General features: G+C 42.2%; 1 protein-coding gene across 1 annotated transcript; it reads left to right on the top strand.

The window, feature by feature from the left end:
* The first annotated feature begins 7,149 nt into the window (after positions 1-7,149).
* INHBA (inhibin subunit beta A) lies at positions 7,150-19,659 on the top strand. The gene is made up of 2 exons (XM_074146634.1): positions 7,150-7,537; positions 18,625-19,659. The coding sequence occupies exons 1-2, from the start codon at positions 7,150-7,152 to the stop codon at positions 19,509-19,511; spliced, it is 1,275 nt and encodes a 424-aa protein (XP_074002735.1). The 3' UTR covers positions 19,512-19,659.
* The last annotated feature ends 312 nt before the right edge of the window (positions 19,660-19,971 follow it).

The following is a 19,971-nucleotide window of genomic DNA, read 5'->3' as shown; positions in this document are numbered from 1 at the left end:
CACCATTGCGTGTGCTGTGATTTGCCTAACTGTAGTAAAAGAAACACAGAACAGGGAACTCAGGGCTATTCAGAGAAATAAAACCATTCCCTGTTATTTTGCAGCTGGCCCAAATATATCCTTCATAAAGCTCCACTGACCGAAGTACAATCGCACAAGGAATGATTTTGATGCAAGTTTTGTGCAACAGTCAAAGTTTTCAACAGTATGCAAATTAATTTAGTGGAATCTACCTTTCAATAATAGCTTTAATTCACCTGTAACTGCTAAACGATGCTTCAGCTTTAGCCATAAATTTTTCACCCCTCTTGGAACCAAACAGGATCTGTCATCTGGGGCTCCCTCCCTGTTTGATTTAAATCATTGATGTGACTCTAATCATAACCTCTGGAAATATCTGCGAAGACAGCATCACTCAAGACATTTTACACGCTACAGAGCTGTTTCTCAAGAGGCAAAAAACCACTTTTTCAGTAATGTACTGAAAAAGTCGCCTGTCAAATGAACAGGCTGTGTGAACAACTGTAGTTCTTTGGACTACCCTCTACAGTTATAATTTAACTCCACGCTCCCTATACATTCAATAAAATTATCTTCGCAAATAGGTTTTCCCCCAAATGCAAAGTTTTGAACAAGCTCTGATTGTAGAAGAGAGTTGTGTCATTTCATCTCACACTAATACCATCATCTGTGTCACCTGGCTTAGGTATTCGTACCTCCTGGTTTTTATTTTTAAGTATAAAATGGCAACACATATGCTAAAATAACACGGAGATAAAAATATCCTTGTTAAAGAAACAGCTCACTGTTCCATGAGTTGGCAAGAAAAAAGATCAATGAATGACATGGCAGAAGACACAGGTATAGTTTAGAAGGAAGATTAACATACTTGCTTCTCTTAGTCAGATTGACTTTATATAAGATTCTCTTAAAACAGAACATTTAAACTCGCCCTGCCCCCCTGCAAAAAGTGTCATCCAGTCATCCATTAATATTAAAAAAAAAAAGAAAAAAAGGCGAGAACTTGAAAGCTATTCTTTACCCCACCCTCTAGACTGAGCTCTTATCCTCAGATGAACTTTATTTTTTGACCAGCTCACTAATTATGATTGAAATCACTGGCCCCTCTAAACAGCACATAAGCACTAGAGAGCTAGCAGCAACAGCAAGACTGCCCTTAATTGGTTCCCTTACATAAAAGTAGAAACATAAACCTTCTAAATATAAGTTTCTGGCATATCTTTTCTTGCTATTACAGCAAACTAAGGTACAACAGAGCGAGATTCCAGCTGATTTGAACAGAAAACTGTGCCAATGTGTTTTCTAGTGACTGCTCTTCAAAGCAGGGATGGAGACGCACAAATACTGTTGTGTGCAATTCAGGGTTCCAAAATAGCCATTAAATCACACAATCTCCTCTAGGTGGATAATGAAGTGGCATCGGACCATTTTTTTTAATGGTTTGTAAGATAAAATCCACAATTAGGAAAAAAAAAAAAAAGAGACAGGTTGCTGGAATACTAACCTTCCTCTCTCGGTCTCATTCCTTTAATTATTTCTGATCCAGCAGGGACCTAAAATATGCCTGCGAGCCAGCAAGATAGGCTTAGCATCACTCCGATGTTTTACGTGGTCTCAATCAGTGGCATCAGAATTTAAGTCAGAAATCCCAACGTCACTAAATGAACAACGATTATCTGGGTTCTGAAGTTGCCAGGAAAAAAAAAAAAAAAAGAAATAAAATAAAATTAAAAAAAAAAAAAACCAACACAAAAAAACCCCACCAAAAACCCAGCTACAGTCTTTCCCAAGAGCAATTGCCCTTTCTGGCAGGAAGGGGTAAAAATAGAGGCAGCTCATTAATATGGCTTGGCAGCGCTTAATGGCAGCTGGTCTGAAGAGTTAGATCAGTGGGTCTTTCCAGCAGTACTCCCGGACCACTGCCAGCAGGTGTTGCTGTGTTCAACAAAATGAAAAGAAGTGGAGGGGTGGGGAGAAAAATATTTATAAAGAGAGAAATAGGTGTGAAAAAAAAAATTAGTCACCGAGTAAAGCTTTCATTAGGCCTTTGGTAAAGCTATACACAAATTCCCCGAGGCAATAAGGAGCATGCTCTGAAATGAATAATGCTTTTCACTTCTCCTAATCTCCTTTCAGAAGTTATCCTGCGCTATAAATCACATTCGTGTTTGCTGTGCTTCACTCGGTAGCCTTCTCTTTTTGTCACAGACCACCCGCTTTCGCACCGGGAATTCTCTGATATACACACACACACACCCCCCCGGGTCCCCACCGTCGTGGGAGAAGCTGGGGAGCAACTGGATGCAGCATCAGTAGGGATGGGACGGATGGTCAGCGGTCCTTAACGCCAGCTGCTGGGAACGGAGCACCGAGCCACCCCTGAGCCCAAGGAGAAGATAACTCTTGTTGCTTTCAGGGCAATTTTTTCCACTCCCTGTAAAACCCCATGCAGTACAAGAGCTCTTGCTGAGCATACGTCTGCTGCCAAATTGCAACAGTCACCGCACTACCAGTATGAAACTAATTTCAAAGAGTTTTTGGGTGCTAGTTAAAACCAAATTCAGCCTGGCCCTGAGAGAGAAAAAAAAAAAAAAAAAAAAAAAAAAAAGAGAATTCCATGCTGGAAAAGCCCTTTGCCAAAACTCGGTTTTAGGATCCCTGTTAAAAATACGGTCCTGCAAATAACTAGGTATGTGCATGCTCATTATTTGTTTCTTCAAGCCTGTCTCTCGCTGTCTGTGAAGGGAAAAAAAAAAAAAAAAAAAAGGAAAAAAAGGGAAAAAAAAAAAAAAAAGCTGTTCTTTGTAACAACTGGAACCACCACCGTCAGATTGCAGGAAAGCTACTGAAACTTGTTTCAAGAGGCTTCAATCCACAGCCTGTTACAGCCTGAAAACTTATTATATGCATATTAAACCTGGGAAACAAAACAACCTATCTGGTCATATGTTTCCCATTAACTCCTGATTTTTTGCTCATTCTACCAAAGCTGTTGTGTGAATACAGCGCGCGCGCACACACACACACACACACGCACCCCCCCCCAGTTGGAATCAGTGCTGCTCTAAGGACTCCCTGGTATCACTGTAAATTGACAAATTTAAATCTTTCTTCCCTGATCCAGATCAGCCATATTCCGAGACATATTAAACTTACATTACCAACAGGACATAAAAATACAATTATAAGTACAATTCAGGCCAAAAAAAAAAAAAAAATCTGAGGGATGGGGATTTTCTGGTAATCAGTGGGTGTTTTGAATGAGTAAAGACTGCATGATCATGCCATTTGTCATAAACGGTACCACATAAAGCCAGCTATTATGTGTGTTTAAGAAAGGAGATGGATTTTGGGTTTACTTTTGACCTTATATATATATTACTTCTGTACTGCCTAATTGGCATCCAGTTATTTCTGATTTTCACTAATGTAAACTGCATTTTAACGTAAAATTGCATTTTATTTTATTCCACATGTGTTAATATCACACTTGCAAAAATGTGACCTGTCATTCATTGTAACTTATTTTTAGATGTCTAAACAGTTTTTAATAGTGTGATGCAATCTGCACGTCAAGGAGCCAGGAGACTTGGACAAGAGCAATATGATTCATTTTTTTTTCAAGAGCTTTAAAGGGATCCCTAAGTTAACAGAAGGACATATTTATACAAAGATTGAATTAAAAAAATTCATCCCCAGCAAAAAGGATTCTTAAGCAAATGCATTTTCCTGAATTTGAAAAGAATCCAAATTTGCAAATAGATTATCTGTTATATCCTTAAGTATGAAAGAAGAAGAAAACAATTCGCAAACTAGTAATTAAGTATCTGGCAAATATTGCATTTGAACTAAATCGGTGATATCTACATCTAATAATATCTATATCTAGCTATGCAATAAAACAAGTTGGAGTGTGTCTTCCTGACTCATAATGTTTGCTTTCAGTCTGATTTTAAGTTCTATTCTTTAAATGGATACAGAGATCACCACTACAAGTTGAATCCACGGTATTTTGTCATGCTAGACAATTAGGAGTTTCCATTAGATAATTACCAGAAGTATGTCTCATACAGGAAAAACAGTCAATTGCTGATGTAACAGGATTAACCAATCCAGCACAGTGATCCGGCCCACTTACTTTTGACAGACATTATATGTGAGTGTACACATGAGAAGTACAGTATAAAGCTTCGCATTATAAATACCACAAAGAGGAACTTCAGCAGTCTCCTTCTGAGAGTCAGGACTAGAGAGGTAAAACTTTAAATCAGCTTTTTTTTTTTTTTTTTTTTTTTTTTTTCCTCTTTTAAAACTGAAACTTTTCATTCCTGTGCATGCTGTTGCATACTGTCAGGGCTATATCGAATGAATGCCTCGACAGAGCTTTGCAGCTCAGGTAATTTTATAGATAGACTCTGAACCACCATTTCTATATTTATTCAAACGCTCTGTATTTTTGTATGTATATGTATGTATGTATGTATGTATGTAAGTACAAATGAACTATATATCAGCGGTATCGGCAGACTCGCTTCTAGAAAACTGATTTTTAGAAAGTTATGCTTTAATGTTAGATCTGTCATCATCATGGCATGCAAGTAAAATATGTTATAGCTATATGTAATAGAGATTGTCTGTGATAAGCGTACCTGTTATATATGGCAAGCAACGTATACCCCACAGCAAGAACCCAAATATACTTATCTGTATTTTCTATTGATGTATGCCTATCCCTTACTTTTCATCAGACACTGTTGGGATAGGTGCTATATTAGAACTATAAATAACCCCTTTAATTATGTCATCTGTTAGTACATCTAATCATGAATGCATATTTTCATCTGAAATTATTTTTTCGTCCAATTAAACTTTTAGTTCTATTTCAAGCTGACTTTCAGACTTCGTATAATTACAACAGACTTTGGGCTGTTCACAAGATCCAAGAAATTTAGATGTATTATAGCGAGGTTTGTGTTACAAAGATGTGTTTATAAGAATGACTGCAGGGTTTATAATGCTGACAGACCCATAAGTGTAACAGTATATAACAGTATAGCAACTGAGGTCAGTAAAACGCAGATGAGGGTGTACTGTGGATGCCTTATAACAGTGCAAGACTTATAAAAGAGCTTAATTGAAAAGGACTCGCAATATATAACATTTGTAAAACTTTGGTTGATTGTTCAATTACTTCTGTATGTTTCATTTACCCTAACTATAATTCCTTGCCTGTCTCTCAGCCCATGTGCCTGTAGTCATCTCGTGGAAATTAGAGACCTTACAATGCTTATATTTATAAATTACTCCTTTCCACTAAAATACAATGGCTGATGGTAATATAGTGAAAGTGCATATTTGCTGGCTAGGAGGTAAGCACACCTGAGAAGACAGAGGTGAGTGAGAGAGAGAATGAAAGGAAGGTGGAGGAAGAGGGTAAATGCTAAAGAAGCGGAAGGCGTTCTAGGAAAATCTGTACAAGTTAAAGTCTGGAGGGGAAGAACCTCCAAAGTTATAGAGTCTTTCAGCTGCAGTTTTCTCATTTTCCATTACCAAGTTCAAACGTGAGGGAGTTTGCTAACTTCACCCTTGCTAGGTGGGGAACAGAACGGAGAGGCTACAGAATGCAAAGGCAACACGAAGCCATGGCAGGGACACAGGGAATGCCTTTTCACTGTGGAGCAAAACCCTCACGGGCACGAAGTGGCCAGGGTCTACCAACACTGGTTGAAACTCCAGCTCCTAGCAGTGTTTTAGACTGCTTTTCACTCCCGACGTCTTATTCTAATATTATGATTGCTCTGTGTGGTTTAAATGAATGAAACAAAAAGTGCCTTCTCATAACAATGGGCCAAATGTAGAAGATCTTACTCAGCCTTCACTCAGACAGAATTATTATTGGCATCGATGAGGGATTTGCCTGAGTCAGGAGCGAGTATGATTTGGCCAGATGGCACGTAACACTTTTCACCTTCAAAGCATTTTTCAGCCATTACTTGATTAACCCCAAACCTAAATATATCTGCCTGAGAACTTCTAGGCACAGACTAGCATAGAAGCAGGGATATTTCTGGTGGGAGGGCACCACCTTAGCGTGTCACAGATATGTGCCGTACCAGCTCCTGCTTAGGCTTTCAGTGCCCGACCACGTACCGCAGCTGGAGAACGTCTGATGTATTACATAGCCCTCCGAACAACAGCCTCAGTTTGCCCCCGTCAGATCTCTTGCCAGCGTTGATAACCTCCAGCATTTAGAAGTGAGCAGAAAAGACCTTTTCTCTTCTACTCCAGGCAGAATAGCGTTCTGTCCAAAACATTCCAGAGCCCCTGCCCTCATCCCCATCTCATTTCACAAGCCAGCTAACATCTCCTGCTATCCCTTAACAATACCAGGCAGGACCAAGAGCAAGGTGCTCGTTAATAAAAGGTTTCACTCTTTTCATTCATTCACGTTTCCTCTGTTTAGTTAAGCCAGTGATACTGTTGAAGGAATAAAACAAACAAAACAAAAAAAAAAAAAAAAAAGAAAAAAGAAAAAAAAAAGGGGGGGAAAAGGAGGGGGGGGGGAGATGACAGCCAGGGGGGAGCCAGGAGGGTCAAATGGAGAGGGAAAAAAAAAAGAAAAAAAAGAGTAAATTTACAGGAATGAAAAGAGATTTTAGAAAGGGGGGAGGGCAGAAACCACGAGTAGTGATATTTGAAGAGGTGTGTGTTAGGGGAGCAATGAGCATAAGGAAGCCAGCCTGCCTGTTCCTCCCCCTTCCTAATCATAGCCTTTACTCACAGACAAAACTCCCTCCCTCTCTCATTCACTCACTCACTTTAGGCCAATCCGTCCTCTCTCTCTCTCTCCCTCTCTCTGTGTCTCTCTCCTACTCTGAGACAGAGTCAGAACTCTTCTCCCTGACAGCCACAAACATCTACAGCACTTATTGCATTCAGAGAGGGAACCTGCAAACAAAACTTCACAGAAAACTTTTGGTTCTTGTTCCAGAGAATTTGCTGAAGAGAAGGAAAAACAAACAAACAAACAAACAAACCAAACCAGCCCCAAAAAAAAAACTGTGCGTGAAGGGGGAGGAAAAGCAGGGCCTTTTTAAAAAGGGAATCACAACAACTTTTGCTGCCAGGATGCCTTTGCTTTGGAAGAGAGGATTTTTGTTGGTGCTTTGCTGGATTATAGTGAGGAGTTCCCCAACCCCAGGATCCGAGGGGCACAGTTCAGTCACTGACTGTCCATCATGTGCCCTCGCCACGCTCTCAAAGGATGTGCCCAGCTCACAGCCTGAGATGGTGGAAGCAGTAAAGAAGCACATACTGAACATGTTGCACTTGAGGGACAGACCTAATATCACCCAGCCGGTGCCCAAGGCAGCACTTTTAAATGCCATCAAAAAACTCCACGTGGGAAAGGTGGGAGAGGATGGTTATGTGGAAATAGAGGATGATGTTGGAAGAAGAGCCGAAATGAATGAAGTTGTGGAGCAAACCTCAGAAATCATCACTTTTGCGGAATCAGGTGAGTGCTTGAAAAACAAAACTGTAAAATACCCTTTGTGCCAGAACTGCAATTAACTTCTTTTCCTCTCCTCAGCAATAATGTTTTCTGCAAGGTTGTAAGGATGAGACTCGGGGGGAAGGGAGAAGGAGGAATGGGATGGGGGGACGGGACTCTGAAGGAATTTGATTTTTCTCACTTAGTCTTGGCCACAGATTACACTTGCTAAGCACAGACAGCCACACAGGGAGGAAGCTCTCTAACCAATCTTGAGCAGAAAGTCAGGCTGCAGCGGGGTCCTCCAAACCGTGCCTGTGAAGCCAGAGTACTTGCAGGAAAGTACTGGATTGCAGAGCTGATGGTGAAAGAAAAAGGGCTGAAGGCTTTCGGGGAGTTTATCAAGACAGAAAGTGAGCTGCAAACCACTTGAGAAACAACTATTTCACGTAGAAATTGCAGGGGAAGTTATAAAAGCAGATGAAGCAGCTTTAACTTTTAGAAGTGAGAGGGCTTTTCAGTTTTTAGGTTTGTTTTTGTTTTTTTCTTAATTTAACACAGCATCTTCGGCAATAAAGAGTTGCAGGGACTGTCAGATGACTTCAATAGAACCGGACAAGTTGCTGTAGCTGATCCAATTTGTAATGCAGACTTCTGCATACTGGAGAAAAAAAAAGAGATTCTGTTCCTAGAACGCTCCTGCCAAAAAAATGCAACCTTGGTAGGGTGTATTTTGAACTCTTTCACAGTTCTGTTTTCCCTAACTCTCATGCAGTAAGAGCTCAGAATATGGATATTTACTAAGTAATGGCTTAAGGCTCACATCAGCTGCCTATAGGAAACAGCTCTGAAGTTGTTCTTTACTGTCTTGTTCCTACACGAATAGGACCAGAACCCATTTTAATTCAATGTATATGTATGTGCATATTTATCTGTTAGTATATGGGAGTGTGTTTATACATGCATCAATAGAAGTATCTTGCAATAACACTATCATCTAACTAACAGCAACTTTTTATGATGCTGTCTAGCCAAAGCATTTTTCCTGTTGCCAAGACGGTTTTAAAAGAATGTCATTGTTTTGTTTGGTACAGCATATGGTAGGCAAAGTATGCAAAGGAACTCCAAGCATTTTTGTTTAAAAGTTTGCTGCAGCAGTATAAACAATTAAGACAACACTCAGAGTTTCCAGTCCTGAAAACCTGTTGACTCAGATGTTCTGTTTGCAGGGAAGCCATGCACAAGAAGTGTGCATGCTTTTAAGAGCAGGCATTCCTGCTGGCTGTCCGATTTCCAACTGCACAAGGAGCCCTTGCCTTTGGAGTCCTTGTCAATATACACACTATCAGTTCTTTTAGTATTTAAAGCTCAGGCTTTTTGCTTTTTTCCATCCCCTCCACTTCAGAAAGCAGGCAGAAGCTGTCAATGCCAGCGGTTATCAGAAGCAGGGGTGGCTCAATGTTAGTTCAGAAGGGAGTTTTTTTTTAAAAGCAAGGAAAACTTTAAGCTAGCTATGGGTCGGATTCCCCACCTGGTTTTCAGCAGCTCGCTCTGAGCACAGTGAAACACATATGGCATGAGCAGTGGTTTCTCTTCACTGTGTGAGTCCCAATCATTTGTAAACACATTATTGTCTCTCCTGAGCTCTGACACAAAGGAATTTGGAATTTGATATATGCCTACTCAGTACGACACCCTCCGACGGCGCCTCCCGAAGCCATTGGCTCGCGGCGTCACGTGAGCGGCGAAAATCGTGCCATTGCCCACAGGCTGGCCAATAGTCCAGCCACCGGTCCCCCCCGCCACAACCTACCCAACGCTCACACGTCACTTGGTTTCTGATTTACGTAGCGTTGTCCTGCCGCTGCTAGCCAAATTCATTTAGGAAGACTTATGCTATGGAGTGGCGCAGCTGAAGGACGGGGGCATCCGCTGCGTTCCCAGGCTTTTCCTTCCCTGCTGCTGTTCTCCACCTTCAGGCTAAGCTCATCCCGAAAGCCAAGGCGGGAGGGCTGCTGTGGCCCTTTTTCCCCTACCTGCTGGGCTTTGATTTGGGAGGAGGGAGGAGCAATTAGCAACCTAGAAACCAAGCTCTACGCTTTGGGCTTCTGACGGAAATGGTAACTCCGCTCCGGGGAGCAACTTCAGACTGCTAAAACATATTTTTCATCTATAGCCATTCGTATTTGGTGTCTTGCTAACATCGGAAGATCTATCACACTTCACAGGTGCCAATGCTGCAACAACTTAAGTAAAACTCTACCTAGGACCTCTTCCACTCGCGCACCGGCAGTATTGCGTGTCAAATATTAAAGCAGTATTATTTTTCCCTCTTGAGGCAAGCCAGGCAAAAATAAGGCAACTGACATGTCATATAGGAAGCATGAGTTAAAAAGGCAGGAAAAGAATATAGCCACATGGACAGTCCCCACTTTTCACTCTGTGGGAAGAGTATGGATAAGTTTAAAATGCCAAGCAGGAGGATAAACACGTTCCTCTCCCAGTCAGGTTAATGTTCTTCCCGCTTTCAACGCGAAACTCGCTCTGTCTCGAAAGAGGGCAATAGGAAATCAATGAAAATGCATGGAAACATCTCACATTGTATCAAATTAAGGTCCATGGAAAGAGAAATAAGACTTTAGGCTTTTTGTTCCTTTGGGTATGACTTGACATAAACCAGCCATTCCCCCTACTTTCACTTTCAGAAGCCACATTTACTACCTGCCTTCATAAAAAAGTAGTATTTCCATCTTTCATCAGCCCTATCCTCAGCCATACAATGAAATGGAGTGAATGAACAAACAGTGCCCTGTGCACGTGACTCCGGCTTGAGACTGCTATTTTCTAAAATAGAAAAAAATTCAAATCAGCACAGGCTTCAGATAATTAGAGGGGAAACTAAATGCAGTGAACTTGTCTGAAGCACAGGTGTAGTTATGTCCAGGAAATCGGGGGAAATAGCCGGCAGGTAGTTTTCACAGCTAACAAATCCAGGCAGATCTTTACAAAATTAATGACCGCGAGTATTGGGCAAAAGTTTTACAAATGCACCCTACTGTCCTTTGGCACTCTTACAAGTAAAACATGAAAATTATTTTCTACTTGCATATCAAACTAAGATTACTAACCTCAATTAGTTCTGCTACGAGGGTAGCTGTGCCAGAGCTCTGTGGGTTACTTCAAGGTCTTTAGAGGAGAGGGGTCATATAATTTTGTGACAAGCAAATCCAACAGGTTCCATACCAAAGAGACACAATGCTCATAAAATATGGTCAGCTACTAACTCTTTCATTATTTTAAATAGATAGCTTGTTAGGCAAACCTGGGGTTTTGCCAAGTGAATTTGATCCTGGCAACTAAACTACCAATGAAATGGGTTGCTAAGATCAGCCCCCGAGAAGGTGATAGGAATTACTGGATGGAAATACTGAAATCCAAAGGCTTACCATTAGGAGAACTGTCAAGGGGGAAAAAAAAAAGAAAAAAAAAAAAAAGAGAGAAGTCTTTCAGCTATTTAGACCGTTTTTGTATCACTTCATACTGAATTCAAGGTGAACTGACTCGATCATGAGACGCCTGCTTTCACGAGCAGACACGTGTGCGTACACACGCCTTTTCCTAGGAAGATACCTACTTACTCCTGTACATCCAGGCTGGCAGTTCAGGAGGAAAAAAAAAAAAAAAAAAAAAGGATGGGTCACTTCTACCTCTTTAAATCATTCCATCAATTTTCTTCTGAAAGCAGATGTAGCTAATGGTACAGCTACCCGTGCTGAATAAAGAACGACCACGAGAGGGCACACTCCAAAGGCTTTTTGCTCCACGCAAGGCAACCTTCCTGCAAGCTCCTAATTTTACCTCATTGGATCCTGAATCCCAGGGATCTTTATGCTTATCTGGAGCTTCTCTGAGTGGAGCTCTTGTTTCTCTCTTCTAGTTTATTTAAAAGGCAGAGATTCGCTGGAGTGGAAGACCGTAAGTAAAATAACGCAGGAAGGAAAGAGGCAAAGGGGAAAAAGCTAAACTGATGGATGCTAGAAGTTCTGGAAATCTAGAGAGATCAGAAATTATCATTATTACTTTTTACAAGATACTGAGAAATGTGACCGTGAATCATCATCTGAGCTGATTTTCTCACATCTTTTTTTAATGCAGTCTCCTTGGCTTTTAGAAAACAAGCCTATTTCCCCTTGATTTTTTTTTTTTTTTTTTCCTTTGGCATACTACATCAAAGATTTCAAGTTTAGCAAATGAAAGCAAGTTACTTCCAGAAGAAGAAAGCCATTCTGTATTAATCTGTTTCATTGTAAGAAAAATGTGAGAATTCGGGGAGGTTGGCTGGTTGGAGAACGACTTGAGAAAGCACAGGCAAATCTAAGAAGGTGGGAACCAGTTTAGAAGAAGATACCCGAGAGGGGGAGAGAAAGCACTGCTATGGGCCCATTTCTCTGTGTAGTCCCGCGTGCAGTTTTGTATGCAAATGCAATTGAGAATATCAGAATATGCCTTTGCCTGTATGTGTATATAAGCACACATATGTCCGTACGCACGGGTACGCCGAGGCAGACGTGCTTATTATGTAGCTGTACCTGTATCGCTGTAATATGAAGAGGTTCCTGCAGATAAGTAGGGGCGTTCCTGTGCTCTCCTGTCTGCGGGATGCGTCTACACCGCATACGTGTAAACGGTTCACGCTGAGGAGTTCACACGTGTAGAGGTGCCTGTATAGGTACGAAAATTTAACGCATCTCATTTATTTCAACAGAGCTTTGCGAGATTGAGTTAGGATTTAAGCTCAGTCTACCGGAAGCAACTGGAAGTTTTGCTATTCCTTTCGGTGGGCTTGGAATTTGGGCCTTAGTGCACAGAAATTAAATATTTTAATGAAAATAGACTGGTAGCTTCTGATCCACTTGATTTTAGAGTTTACAAATTATTACAAGTATGTACCAAAATTACCCTCTCTTTTATGAAAGATAACGACTTGGTATTGTTTGTACCTTGAAATATTGGCGCAAGTGACCCTACACTTTGCTTGAGCTATTTTAGACGTAAATGCAAAAATCAAGTAACAAAAAACTTCAACCAAACAAACACCTTTTTTGTTTCTAAATATTTAAAGCCATGCGGGGGAAGGGCTTTAATTTGGAAAGAACTCTAAGCTGTGGATGTAAAGTGCTTCCCTCCTGACAAAATAGCAGAGGAGAGTCAAGGTTCACCAGAACTGAATTATTTCGCATTCTGAATGACCTTGTCAATGCCCCTTTGGGTTAACTTTTCAAGAGAAGGTATTTAAATAAGGTTGCTGCTTTTTCCCCCACGAATGCTTGGGGAATGGTTCTTTTTTCCTGGTTTTCTTTTTTAGTTCGTCATCGTTTTTTTTTTTTCTTACAACAAAAATCTCCTTTTGCTGGCAGCAAAGGGTACATGAACATAAAGATAAGGTGTTCGTTATCTTGTGTCCTGATTGCGCCTCCCTTTCTAAGAGGCAACAGTCAGGCAAGTCAGGGAGCAGGAACCAAAGTGCGTAACCTGGATGACCAGTCATACGAGGGGCAACGAATAGTTAGAATAAACTGTTTGCCAGCGATCCATAGGCTGAAATGCATTCACAGAAACCACCACTGTCTAATCGCCGTAATAACACATCTGTAACAATCACTCTGCCCAGGGGATAACAGTGCTAAACTCCCTGAATAAATTCTACGCTGCGAACAATTCATCTAACTCTAGTGGTCACTCATTAGTAAACATTTTGAGCAATTATCTCTCAATAACCATGCTCTTCTCTTCACTCTCTTTAGAGGAACCTTTCTAGTAACCTATTTTTTTTTTTTTTCTGTCTCCTGGGGAACGGAAATGAGAAGTAAAGAGAAGGATGCTTTTGAATGTAATTGCAGATTGGCACGCAGTACAAATTCCCCCAAATCTAAACATAGGCAGTAGTAAAGTTAGCAACTAAAAAAGGAAAAAAAAAGCTTGCTTTGTATGGAAAAACAGTTCACTTACAGTATAACGTAAAAAGGTTCAAAATTAAGCAGTGGTGAAGCATGGAAATTTAAAGTAACAGCACCTTCTTACACAGTGAGCATTTTTCAAAGGAAAATTTAAATACTACGTATCAAGAGGAATTAAGAATAAGTCATATTATGATGTCAGAAAGGATAATCACTTTCATTATGTTCCTTAATCATTTAACAGCATATGATTTAAAAAAAAAAAAAAAAAAAGTCTTTTTAAGTATCTTAGCATTTTTACTCAAAAAAAAAAATCCTCTTAATTGTATAGCTTAGTCTAAGCTATCCATAGTATCTGTATATAGCTTGAACTAACAGGGCTCGATCTTGAATCCCGCTGCAAATGGCAAATAAATGAGCTTTGACTGCATAGTGAAAGCCAGCGACACTGAAGGAAGCCTCCTCCGCCTCGGAGGAAGAGCACACTTGGAGCCGCGGGCTCCTGCCGTGAGCCCAGCCGCGACCTGCCCCACGGCAGGGCTGTCCCCCCCGGTCTCCCCACGCCTGGGCCCGCAGGGGCTCAGCCGATGCCTCCGTGCTCTCCTGCACCGTGCCCGTCAGCAAATACCGCTTGGGAGGAGGTAGCCCTGAACCAGCCCTTCCAGAGGTGGAGAGAAGGGTACCTGTGCCGGCCGCCCCTCTGCTTGAACCTTCAGGTTTCTCTCCTAAAAAGGTGCGTGAGCACCACTGAAGAGAAAACCAGATATGAGCAAAGTCTCGTGCTATATATACTGATGCTACACTTTCCATTCAGTAACTCCTTCCGTTAAACCTTTTACCATATATGCACTCCTTCTTAGGGCTTGTATTTTTAACCACTTCTCACAGCATTTGCCAGTGTCACCGCTCCCTCGGCGTCGCGGCCCTCTTCCTGGAAGGGGACTTTGCTCAGCAGTAAAGCAGAGAGGTGGCCTCTCCAAGGCTTTGGGAAGGGGAGGCGAGGAAAAGCAATCAAAGGGGGACCCACACTAATCCCTTGTCTCCCTTTTCAGCTGCTTTCTGCTACGATAACAATCCAGGCTGTTGACATTGCCGTTTATATGAGCATGGAAGCGATGAAGGCGCTACCGCTGATGGGCTGTGGGGTCTTTCCACGGGAGTCAGGCAGGAGGAGCAGGATGATTAGAAATGGAAAAAGACCCTTGCAAATCAGCTGTGGCAGATGAAAAGGCAGGACAAGAGGATAAACAAAGTGTAATTATGGAAGTGATACCAACCTCAACATTCAGGAAGGTCTCCTTTTTTACTTTCGCTTAGATGAACGGTATATATTTCCAAAGCTTTGAACCCGGTCATTAGCTCAGACCAAAAAGGGAAGTCTGCTAAATCCCTGAGCAATATTTGGAGAAAATGAAATACAGTGATTTTTTTTTTTTTTTTTTTTTTTTTTTGGTCTCGGAACACTTGAATTTATTTTATTGTAGCACCGTACCTTTTGGAAATAAAGATCCTGTTATAAAGTGAATGTGCAATCATAATAAGCCAGATCCAGAGATCTCAATTCATTTTTAGCACAGGCCAAACTCTGATTTCAAAACGAGCTTGTCTGAGCATAGTGACCTCGTAAAGACTGCAGGATTCATAGCACTTGTGCCGTGTGATCGTAACAAACTAGTTGTGAATGTGGAGAGAATTCAGAAAAGCTTCGTGCTTTCCGACTGTGAAAGCATGCTTTTTATCCCTAACTTTGCACCATTCCCAGTCTCCTTCTAAAAAGATCTGTGAAAGGGAAAGGTTTTTCTTAATTGCTATTAAAACCTTTTATTAGCTAGGCAGGTTTGAGGACTCGGGATTTTGTTTCCTCCAGAAATATTAGGCTCACATAAGCTTCCTGCATCTTTTTTCTTTAGGATCTGAACTGACCATTCGTGTGTGAAAATGTAGCTAACCACATCCAGAGAGGCTGTTTTTGTAGCTAACAGTCTACAGGGAGGCTGTTATCCCTGTATAAGGACATGTCTCATGCTACCTTGCTCAAGCTCACTTTCCTCAAGCGAAGAAAAAGCAAGTATTCGGGTACTTCCACCATACTGTTCTAATAGTTTTAGTAATGAGGGAGAATTCAACTTTCACACATAGGGGAACATATGAAAAACTAATTAAGAGAGTTCCCGAGGTCCTGTTTCTTTCGTATAATATCTGTCAAAAAGAGTGGCTGCATTGCTACACTTCTAGCCAGTGCATAAGGTAATGCGAATATTTACTGTTGGAGATATGTCACTTCATAACTATTTGCAACTCCACTAGAATGGAAATAACAAAATGTGAAATTTCGATCATCAGCACCTACCAGCATTAGGTTGTTCTGTATCACAGGGCTGCCTGGCTCTCCTGATTAGATGGTCCATGCAGCTTCCTCCCCTGCTCACCCCAGGTCTGCACACCCCACCTCCTTTTTGCTGAGCCAGTTTTCCATGTTTGTGTCCAGCACGGATGATCTGCTCAAGCACAGGATCCCCCCTATAACCAGAATTTCTGTCTCTACCCAGCTTGGTACCTCAGGAAACACTGAAGAATCAGTTTTTCACCTCCCAGTAATATATGCCTATTCCCCACACCAGTCTGTGACCTCTGGGGAAAGGGAGCAGTTGGGAAGAGGCTGCTGGTGCCAGAACAATTTCTGCAGCTTTGATCTAAACCATTTTTTTTCCCCCCAAGGTTTCCTTGGGTAGGGACTGCGAGCAGAAGGGGTTGGATGGAGAGTCTTGGGAGGCAGCAACTCACTCCTGGAAGGTCACCTGCCTTCAGGTTCCCCTGAAACCCAGGTCCCCCTCAGAAAGAGTTTATTTGGTCTGTACCAAGGAAGGGGAAAAGCTAAAGTTAGAAGCTTGCTTTAGAAGAGAGAGTCGGGGGGGAATGAAGCCACAGGCTGGCTGGCTGGCCCTCACGGGCCTTAGGAGTATCCATTCTTGTACAGAACACTCTTTAAAACATCCCTACGTACAAGGCAACCAGCCTCTTGGACCGGACTTCCTTTGGACTGGAGGAATGTCATTGTACATCTCCTCATGCTCCGAAACCCAGGAGCGGGATTAATGCCTATCACCTGCCCTCTGCTCCAACACAGCTGGCGGCTTTGCCATAGTTTCATTTCCAGGATGGAAAAAAATAGCGTTAGCTGGTAAGAGCTGGCAAATGAACTTCAAATAAGATTCATCATTATTGGATGAATCTTATGTAAAAAACAATAGTAAAACAGTAACTCCACCGTGCCTCACAGTACCGGTTAGCTTGCTCTGTCTGTGGTATAAGCCACTTCCTTTTCCACGGCACGGTCCCACTGGTTCATGTAGCTCCCTGAGAAATTAATGGAACTCACTTTGGAGACTGGCATCAGCAAAGTCTGTGAGCAGCAGTTAACACAAACCATGTGTTTCCCTATCTCAGTGACAGTTGAAGTCTACAATTTCACACTCTCGCTTAAGAGGGAAAACAAAAACAAAATACTGTGCCCTTTGGCCACTGTAATTCAGAGACGCCTGTCTCTTTGACCTGGGAATGCCACCAGGGAAAGTCGGATGTGTCAGTGCCAGGACTTCACAGAGAAGGAAAGCAACAGGTAGCTCAAAGGGCAGCAGAGCCTGCCTACAGACGTGAGAAACCAGGAACTCTTGGAATTTGCAAGCGAATACAGAACAGATATTTCCCTTGTGATTTTGCCCCACTTCTGTTTCATCTGGGAATGGGGGAGCAGGGAGATGATCAGGGAGCCCGTGCTAGTGGAGTTCAATGGCAACGGGAAGCAAGGAGGAGAGCCTTGAGCTGCCATGAGGGCAATTTTTCCTGTACGCATCCGGCCACTTCGGTTTTGATCACCGCTTGCCCTTTTTAGGGTGCAAAGTTCTGGTTCCCTGACAAGCAGAACCACTGGGCAGAGAATCGAGTCAATCACCGTGGGTAGCTCAAGAATAGCATCAGTGACAAACTGGCAATTATGAATATCGTTAGTATCTCGCTAAGGTCAGATACCTGTGCATTTCCAATCCGTGACCCCCAGTCCATGCTGGCCTCCACGCGGAGGAAGAATAGGAGATGCCAACACAGCTTTTTTTTTTTTGTGAAGAAAATAGAAAAGTACCTCTCATAAAAAAAAAAAAATACGACCACTACCCCCCGGCTAATTCATTCTCTCTTAACTTTCTCATGCTCTAGTGATCAAATCATTAAACAGCCCTCATTATTCATTCCAACTTCTGCCAGGGATATGAGCTCTGTATCAGAGAAACACCCCCTCACCATCATAATCATCATCATGACATCTCAGCAAGTTGATACAATTATGCCAAAGAACCATCCCCATAATTATACAGTTCTTTAGCTCATTTCTCAGTGTATTCACCATTACTATAATCACAGCGAGCACAGTGTGTTAAATTAAGAACAGGATCTACAGCTAACATCTCACAGGATGAAGAGTCTGCCTGCTGCAATTCTGCAATGCTTTACAATATAACTCTGCAAACCTCTCAAAGCCGAGGCTCATATTTTTAGCATTTCTTTGTTTTTGAAACAATTGGCATTTACAACTCATCTTAAGATGCATATGAAGAATGGCATTTTACGGAGGGAGAAAAGGCAGACCTCATTCCCACATAATTTCCAAAGTATTGCCAAAGAATTGGCAAGGGCTGGAACTCACCCCCTAACTTTAGCTACGAAGCGCAGGTTTGTATGTATATGGTACATATAGCCTTGGACTGTCTTCACAAAAGCATTTTTGCCTTTCAGCTAACAGTGATCACAAAGACAGCTTAGGCAAATGAACTCTTAGCAGCCACTGATGCTTATTTGCCATGAGGTGCTTTACATAAAAGACTGTACCGCTACTGTAACAAAATGCTTTGGTTAAAATACCATACTGGAAAACAACAGGCAAAGAACTTCCTTTCTAAAGAGAGAATTTTCACAAAAGACAAACTGAGGAGGAGATGAGGTGAAGGAAGGTTAGAACAGAAGAGTCGTAAAAATTTAAAGAGCCAAGTAGGAAACTTAGGGAACTTCATGCCTGTGGCGACAGTAACAGAATTCTCTTTCACAGAATGCAAGCAGACATACTAACAAGTTCTTCCTGTCTATTTCCATTTACCACATCAGGCACAGCCAAGAAAATGTTGCACTTTGAGATTTCCAAGGAAGGCAGTGAATTATCGGTGGTGGAACATGCTGAAGTGTGGCTCTTCCTGAAGGTCTCCAAGGCCAACCGGAGCAGGACAAAAGTCACCATCCGCCTGTTTCAACAGCAGCGGCAGCCAAAAGGCAACTCTGAAGGAGCAGAAGATATGGAGGATGGGGGGCTGAAAGGTGAAAGGAGCGAGACTTTGATTTCAGAAAAGGCAGTGGACACCCGTAAGAGCACTTGGCACATCTTTCCTATCTCCAGCAGCGTCCAGAGACTCCTGGACCAAGGCAAGAGCTCTTTGGATGTGCGGATTGCCTGTGACTTATGCCAGGAGACTGGAGCCAGCCTGGTGCTACTGGGCAAGAAGAAGAAAAAGGAAGATGATGGGGAAGGGAAAGAAAAGGAAGCTGGAGAATTCACAGGAGAAGAGGAGAAGGAGCAATCGCATCGCCCCTTCCTGATGTTGCTTGCCCGGCACTCAGAGGACCGCCAGCACAGGCGGCGGAGACGAGGCCTGGAGTGTGATGGCAAAGTCAACATCTGCTGCAAGAAGCAGTTCTTTGTCAGCTTCAAGGACATAGGATGGAGTGACTGGATCATTGCACCTACAGGTTATCACGCCAACTACTGCGAAGGAGAGTGCCCCAGCCATATAGCAGGCACATCTGGTTCATCGTTATCTTTCCACTCCACTGTCATCAACCATTACCGCATGCGGGGCCACAGCCCCTTTGCCAACCTCAAGTCATGTTGCGTGCCCACCAAGTTGCGGCCCATGTCCATGCTCTACTACGACGATGGCCAGAACATCATTAAGAAAGACATACAGAATATGATTGTGGAGGAGTGTGGCTGTTCATAGACGCACGTGTGCGCAAGACCCTTCTCGTTGAGAAGAAAATGCATCAAAAGCCCAAGAAGAGGAAAGACCAGACACGGTATAACCTTTTTTTGAATGAAACAATCATTGGAAATAAAAGCAAAAAACAGAGAGAGAGAAAACAGAATTTAAAAAAAAAAAAAAAAAAAGAAAAAGACTTACGGAGGATCAGAAAAGACTTCAGCTATAAAAAGGAAGAAAGCTCCACGAACCCGGGCTTGAATGAGATACGTCTGAATGGCGGTATGGGGTTGGGGATTCCCCCTTCCTTTCAGTATGCTCCTTATCTTATTGCATAGTATCTTAAACTTTAGTTATCGCTAGGGGAGTTACGTTCCCTCCCTTAGTTACCCACCAGTTCAAGCCGTGGTAGCAGCAGCTCATCTAACCTGCAGCAATTTGGACTAAGTCCAAAATGTCATTGAAATTCCTTGAAAAGCCA

This window comes from Numenius arquata, chromosome 4, assembly GCF_964106895.1.
Source record: "Numenius arquata chromosome 4, bNumArq3.hap1.1, whole genome shotgun sequence".
Taxonomy (NCBI): Eukaryota; Metazoa; Chordata; class Aves; order Charadriiformes; family Scolopacidae; genus Numenius; species Numenius arquata.
This window is presented reverse-complemented; position numbering and strand designations above follow the sequence as displayed.

What these genes read in the sequence shown, in the direction of transcription:
- INHBA (XM_074146634.1), top strand. Translation starts at nt 7,150, where the DNA reads ATGCCTTTGCTTTGGAAGAGAGGATTTTTGTTGGTGCTTTGCTGGATT. An exon ending in CATCACTTTTGCGGAATCAG is followed by an intron (nt 7,538 to 18,624) that starts GTGAGTGCTTGA and finishes TTACCACATCAG; the next exon opens with GCACAGCCAAGAAAATGTTG.